Below are 7,484 nucleotides of genomic sequence, written 5' to 3'. Positions count from 1 at the left end.
ATTAATTGTTCGATAGAAAATGTGTTAAAAATTAAACCCTTTGACTAATTTTGATCCATCTTATTTCAAAATTAGAATCTAATAGAGCTAAGCTCCCCCCTAAATATATACAACAGGGAAAGAAAAGGTTTGGGGACCGTGGAAGATCTGAAGTAGAGGAAGAGGATAAATGTAGAAAAAACAAAACAAACAAAAAAGACTGAAGTGCTGTCAGTTGTGGCAAAAACAGCGAGGGGAAAAAAAAAACAAGGATCTTAGCCAAAAATCAATGACATATGCAACGGGAGAATTTACATAATTTCAGCAACACATTCGTAAAGCACAGCACAAAGCATGTTGGAATAAATGAAATACAGCTTTGAAACGACATGGTGACTAAAAACAAATTTACATACCGAGTTACAACTTTAGACACAACATATTAAAGGCACTATTTAAAAGTTTGAGAAACTATACTTAGTCCTAATATTTCTATGTACGACAACCAATGAGGGCAAACAGTTAGCCAAAGAAATTGGAGTAAACTAAGCAAAGAAAAAATATCTAAAAAAAAAAAGTTTTTTTTTTTTCAAGAAAACCCCCAAACACGTCAACAGAATCAATTGGAGTTGTACGTGTAGACTGTTTCATTCAAAGCTAGCTATTGCTCTGTCTTTAGCATCTATGTTAGCTTACTAGCTAGCTAGCTGGCTAGTAAGAAATGAAATGAAAATGAAATAGCCTTTTCAATAAACATAATTGTCACGCTGGACAACATCCAACACGTCATGAAACAAATGGCACAGACTTCACGCTGCTCATTCGAACGTAACCTCCTCCCACCTGTGTGCTACACATGTCAAATCATTGTTTTAGCGTCAGTAACAATGGGTGGTTGATTTACACGACTAGCAGACAAACTAATAAACCTGGGGAGGAAAAAAAAGATTTTCAGGGTGGATCTACGCGATGATGTAGGCTTGGGTATAATGTGCGTGTGTGTTCGCTCAAACGCGGTCCCTCGTCAGTGGCGACTCAATGGAGCACCACAAACAGAGCGACGACGGAGGCCAGAGCCAGGCTGAGGCCGCCGGCACGCTGCAGCGCCGGGGCGCCGTTGCACAGATCGGTGTTGCAGCACGTCTTGTTCATGTGGTAAGCGGTGGCATTGGAGTCGCTGGTGGGAAAGTTCACGGTTGTGGTCTTGTTGCAATCAACTTTCGCAAGGCATCCCTTCATCTTGATATCCACGAGGCTGACTGTGGAGGAGAAACGGCACACACACACACACACACACACACACACACACACACACACACACACATAAAGACCAGACAAATTACAAGCCCTGTCTTTTCTTAAGGGGTTTAGCAGGACATTAATAATGTTTCTTATGAAAAACAAAAAGTTGCTGTTTCTGTAACTGTCTCTTGCTGCTCGTAAATCTTGCTGCTATTTTTTCGTTGGCTGTGGGTGTGGATGTGTATTGACATCCTGTCCCTGTGCAGAATGTTGCACGGTGAGATTTTTGGAACCCAGGTCTTCTCACCTGCTTGCCCAACACCGCTGAAGCAGTGCTGTCCGGCGTCGCATTGGATTTTGCCGGTGATGCAAAAGTTCCAGAAGCCGACCTTGCAATCGTAGCACTGCAAAGCTTGGCCTGTCGTCAGGGCGAGGGAAAGAGAGGGAGAGAGAGAGAGAGGATTTTGATTAAATGTTGCCACCATTGGTCTGCAAGAGTTGGCAAGCAGAGCTCTGATGTGAACCGTCACTGAGTGGAATGATGTAGAAAGATAAAAAAATAACCATGTATCAAGCAGACAGATAAAAATAAATAGAAGTGATGATGCTGGTAATTACCAACACAGTTTATTCAACTTTATTCATGTTTGTTTTTGCTGTGCAACTTTTGAATGTATTTTATCGTCATCAATATAATTTTACATTTTTGGAAATTATTGGATTTGTACATTTCAGTCTACATGAAGAATCATTGAACACAATCTTACCAATGCTTGTTTCCAACCAATTCAACGACTTAAAAGGAGGCCACTGTTTAACATTGCACCTACTAGTTGGTTGCTATTGGCCTGCGGAAACGGAACAAATGAGAAGCCAGCAAAACCGGTAGGCTTAAAATTGTAGTTTGTTCAGGGACAAGCTCGTGATTGCTCAACGTAAGCGCATACACCACCCAGACAGGTTTGTTAGTTTAAAAATGAAATAGCAAAGCACAAGACAGGAAGAAGAATGAGATTCAGTCACAGCTATTGATGTTATGACGTAAATTTATTGTCAATATCATCTCCATTTGTATGGAGGAAAATGAAGAGTAGACGTACAGTTCTGAGCTTCTGGCCATACTCACACTACTCACACTCATACTGAACATCCAACACACAATTTGAAAATGTATTCTGTCATTGGCCGACCTAGACATTGATTTACTCAACCGCGAATTGGGTTTGATACTGTCTTTACAGCCTCATGCCGCCTCAACTTAGCGCTATATGTATCATGAATCGAAGCACATTTAATCCCTGACAGTGACAACATGGATTCCATTTCGCAAAGAGAGCTTAAATATGGTGACAGGAATAGTTTTTATGAGCCCTAGCGTGTCGACTGGGCAGACACGGCAGGAACACACATCCTCACACGTCACAGGTTGGAACTTTTCCACCGCCTGTGGCTTCACACAAAGGCAGCGGGGACGCAGTCTGACTCCGCTGAAACCATTGAAACCAGTCGCTCGAGTTTTCAACACCTGCAAACCGTGACTGGAAAGGCTTGGTACACACTACACCCGCTGGCAAACTTTTCTCCGTTTTCAGTCATAAAAAAAAACTTGTAAAAGTGATGAACAAAATACTACAACGAAGATGTAAAAACAATATTCAGCTGCTGTGTTGCATGTCAAATTTTGCTTCTTTTTTTTTTCTTATTTCTTTTTTTGTTTTGTTTTTGTACTCCACGGTATGATTTCAGAGTACATCATAAGGACACTAGCTCACAACTGGCTTAATTATTTTAATCAAGTCTGAGGGCTTCATTATCTCTCAGTCTAAAGCAAAATCTTGAGAACCACTTGGGCTGAAGCCAAAGAGTAACTGGTCCCAGCAACATTTATCTCTTAATCAAACTTCAGGTTTCGAGAGATTGATTGCGCCGTTTCATAATTCATGAGTCACCCGACAGCCGGGCTGGCATGAGTGCTTGAACAATCTGGTATTTTGACACGACAGACTCTTGATGATTTAGTATATAGCTCGTACTTTGAGTCTTTTTGTGACATCCCCAACTTTCTAGAATGCTTGAAGACCTTTTTGGATGAAAGGTGAAATGTCCTCTGGCACCCGAAAAGAAGTTGGGGATGCTTGCTGATGTGACTCATCAGCGCCATGATCTTTGAAGTTTCCAGTTACTTAAGAGTGGTAACTCTGAAACACACAATGTATACATTACATGGAAGTCACCTTAGCAAAGGATTAGGAAACAAACGTTACCGGGCCGAGGCTGCGTTTCTCACAATAAAAGCCGTGTGATTATATAAAACGGAGCCTGCACGGTGTCAGTCAGGGACAGAACACACCTACAGCTCAGCTCACTTAGCAGTCCCACACCCTGTCACCCCACTATTTGAATGACATCCATCTGACGGCATCTACAAGTCTGGACAATCATCTCTTGTTTTGGTCACCTGACAGACAAAAGTCTCGCATGGATAAAGCAGAACAGTGAAAGAAAACGCTTGGACTCTGCGGTTTTCATGGTAGTAAACCGAAAACGTTAGGAAGAGTTAAATCATTTTGGAAAGAGCAGGGGAAAAAATCCTCTGGTACTGCAGTAAATTGCTGGAAATCAAAGCCTGGTGTGATGCCACACCTTAGAACACAATGTTGCCTCACAATCCTGACTGAGACAGAAGAGTACGCCCTTCTTCCTGCCGCTGCCCACAGAACGAAATACAAGATCCTGTCTGACTTGATAATCCGGAACATCTAGGTCACTTTACCAACTAGGAAAAAAAAAGAAAAAGAAAACAGCCAAACACAGAGTGTGTGTACACAGGGTGTGTAAGGGAAAATGTCTTGGCAGCATTACAAAGCATGAAGTCAGTGTGTAGTGATGGGACCACGACTACCCGGACGTGAAGGTCAACATGTGATTATATTGGGACTCCACCTGATTAAAGCACCTTCTCACAATGAGGAAGTGTCAAGAAAAGTGAATTTGACAGATCTTAGATGTTGCACGTTTACAGCCAGAAATTTGTCATAACGCTGACAGATACCTCACATTGTTAATTCTTTTTTTTATTTTTTTATTTTTTTTTTTAAAGGGGCGGCTGTCAGATGTGTTTGCGTCAGGACTTGGAAAAAAAAAAAAATTAAAATCTGTGTCATGCTCAGCTCACTCTGAATTCCCCGGCGCTCCTTTTGATGCGAGTCTGCCTGCGTTTTTTATTTTATTTCCCCCGACAATTCATTCAATCATGCTAAGTGGAGTGGGATTCAAACTGAGTCTTCAGTACACGCAGGCCTAAATACACGGTGATACAGGAGTCAGAAAAAATAAAAAGAAGCTAAACTTTAGCTTCTGCTTTTAGTCCAATAACGACGTCGTGCTTCAGAAAATGGTTTTGGGAACGGCTTAAATGCTACTGCGACTTCTTTTTGCTGACAAAACATGTGGAACTTTCCCTGCATTTCCTGTGTTAAGGCGCTTTTCCTGCCATGACTGACTCCACAAATTTTTGCTCTTAAGGCGTGGCACTTCGCGCCACCTCGCAGAGCACAGACGGTCCCACAGTGCCCTCTAGCGCTCAACCACGTCAAGTACATCACGTCGAACGTCAGAGACTTTTTTTTTTTTTTTTTAATGTTGTTGTTTAAGAGAGCCAGCCTGTTTGCTGTGAAGCAGAGGCGCAAACAGAGAGCAAAACAGAAGCTCTGATGTGGGAAGAGCAATCTGCTTTGAAAACGCCCTTTTTCATTTCACCATTTCTGTAGTAAAAAAAAAAAGTTCTCAGTTGGATTTATTTATGTTTTCAACGTTAAACGTGATACTGCTGTCAACACGCCCATGTGTACCTGACAGAAACGCCCAATTTCCTTGGGGGGAAAAGCTGAAGGTTCTTTTACAATAGCAGTGTTTAACTACAAGCCTCCCCATGGAGGAAAGACTGGAAGGAAAAACAATCAATAACAGGAGCTGAGTCACTCGTTTAAGGAAAAAAAAGAATCTCTCCATGCATGAAAAGTAGAAGACAACAAGGTTGTAAACAGGCAAAGATATTCAAGAAAAGTATGAGAGTGCAAAGGGAGCCTTCAGCGTTTTGATAAGAATCCTCATCATCTTCATCACCATGGTCAAGCTAACGGCTCCGAGGTGATAAAGATGATTGACATTGAGCGGTTCTTGGATGTAAAAGGAGGACTGGCGCTGCTGGCCAGCAGGAAGATCTGCCTTGTTTAGATGTAAATAAAACGACTTTTATCAGAAGAGGAAGATTTTTGATGCCAGATTTGGATTTCAGAGGGTCCCTAGGGTGAGGGCAGGCCTTTAAGAATTCACCAGCTGAGTGTTTTTGTCTGTTTTTGCTGGGCAGCTGGTGCTCGAGGAAACTTCCCAGCAGCCTGTAACGTGTTGACATTTCAAACTGACTAGTCAGCCGCATGCACACGGACACCTATTCATCCGTCTCGGTCACTCGTAGGCCCCAAGGGGACACAAAACCAGTGTGTAATTGTCTGCTCTTGTGTCACAAACAACAAGCAAAGTGTTTGTCTGCTCTTGAGGCCACAATTACATAAAAAAGTGGGGGGAAAAAAAGAAAAGCATCCTGGACCAAACGTGGAAAAAAATAAAAGGCTCCCGTTAGGAAGGGTGTGGTTGGTAACAAGACAAGGGAACAACAGGGCAGAAAGGACGGACCCCACCTACAGCAAGAGACAAAAGATAATAGCAGCAAGAGGATGAGTGCTCGAAACCCTCTGTGCTCGAGTGGAACCAGAGACTTGACATTGGGATATGATTCAGCCTTTTAATCAAGTCTGGGGCAAAAAAAAAAAAAAAAAAGAAGGGAGAATATCTTTCTACCGCAAACAGGTGGCCTCGTCCTAACATATAAACACAGAATTAGGCTAAATCCTGGGGGGTGTGGTCACTGGGTATAAAGTGCGACCCCCTCTCCCCTCCTCACATCTCCCCTTACACCTTGTGAAATGTCTGTTTGAAAGAAGTCCTTAAAATTATGTTGAAAAACAGTCACTTTATAAAGTCAGTGATTGGAGAAAAAAAAACTTAGAGGACCAGCTGGTATTTCGGTGCAAAGGTGCAAGTAGTGGTTGTAATTTAACATTTTTGAAAGATTTGTTTAAATATTTTGGCTTGAGGAGAAAAAACATATTTGGGGATCTGGAGCAAAGACAGAACACGTCCAGTAGAGAAAAAGAAAAGAAAAGCTCTGCACCTTCCTTTCCAGCACTGAACGCACACACACACACAACACACACACACACACACACACACACACACACACACACACACACACACACACACACACACACACACACACACGGCATCCTCACAAAATTGAAACTTTTAAAAGTCGTATCATTTAACAGAACCTTTTTTTTTTCAGCTGCAAAGTTGATCCAAATCTGATCAATGTCAAAAATGCACGTAAAAATACCATCAAGCCGGGACCGAACCGAACCTCTTTCGTCTTACCGAGCGCGAAGCAGAATCCGACCGCCACCAGCTGCAGGATTATTCTGTTCATGGTGTCGCGGGTGGGAGAGTGGTGAGTGGCGTGGAGGTGGACGTCGAGAAACGCGGACCGTTAGAAAATGTAGCTCGCCTCTCCTCCATCTCCTCATTTATAACCTTCCACCTCCCCGAACGGACGTCACCGTCGTCCAATCAGAAGCGCCCTTCTATAACATCCACCCTTTTATCCCCCCACCCCACCCCCTGCTCCCAAAGTTTGGAACGCTCCCACCTGAGTGATTCACAGGTAAGAGGAGGAGGAGGTGCACATTCCAGCAGGGAGTCACTGTGGGAAGCGCGCAGGCAGCTGGGAATTGATATTTATAGTACTATATTTTTATATATTAGTAATTGTAGTTGTTTTTGTTTTTTTAGTAGTTTGGTTTAGTTTAGTGTTTTTGTAGCCACTAGCAGATGTATGGGTCTTAAGCCGGAACCAGTGAATGTTGTGTCGTTCCCTTTAAGACCCCCTCCCCCCACCACTGCCCTCGTTTATTTTTATATTCATATTAAATTTCAGAGGCAGATTCTTAATTCACTTAGTTCAATGCCAGCCAGGCATTGGCTACACAATCTAATTTAAGCACATTACAAATATCAATTTGGTCAAGTGACCAAGTGCTGTGGCCCATGTGACTGTGGCCTATTTTTTTTTAATATTTTTTTTTTGAACACACAGAATGACTCTGCTTGTTGTGAAGAAGAACACTGCGTTTCACCCACTAATGCAT

General features: G+C 42.5%; 1 protein-coding gene across 1 annotated transcript; it reads right to left on the bottom strand.

The window, feature by feature from the left end:
* Nucleotides 1–714: 714 nt before the first annotated feature.
* On the bottom strand, nt 715–6,847 carry LOC142905039 (prostate stem cell antigen-like). The gene is made up of 3 exons (XM_076051506.1): nt 6,715–6,847; nt 1,529–1,639; nt 715–1,238 (listed from the first exon to the last, which is right to left on the bottom strand). The coding sequence occupies exons 1-3, from the start codon at nt 6,764–6,766 to the stop codon at nt 1,015–1,017; spliced, it is 387 nt and encodes a 128-aa protein (XP_075907621.1). The 5' UTR covers nt 6,767–6,847; the 3' UTR covers nt 715–1,014.
* Between the last annotated feature and the right edge of the window lie 637 nt (nt 6,848–7,484).

The sequence above is a fragment of the Nelusetta ayraudi genome, unplaced genomic scaffold, assembly GCF_046127955.1.
Source record: "Nelusetta ayraudi isolate G7.1 ecotype Tasmania unplaced genomic scaffold, CSIRO-AGI_Nayr_v1 ptg000135l, whole genome shotgun sequence".
In the NCBI taxonomy this organism is placed as follows: domain Eukaryota; kingdom Metazoa; phylum Chordata; class Actinopteri; order Tetraodontiformes; family Monacanthidae; genus Nelusetta; species Nelusetta ayraudi.
This window is presented reverse-complemented; position numbering and strand designations above follow the sequence as displayed.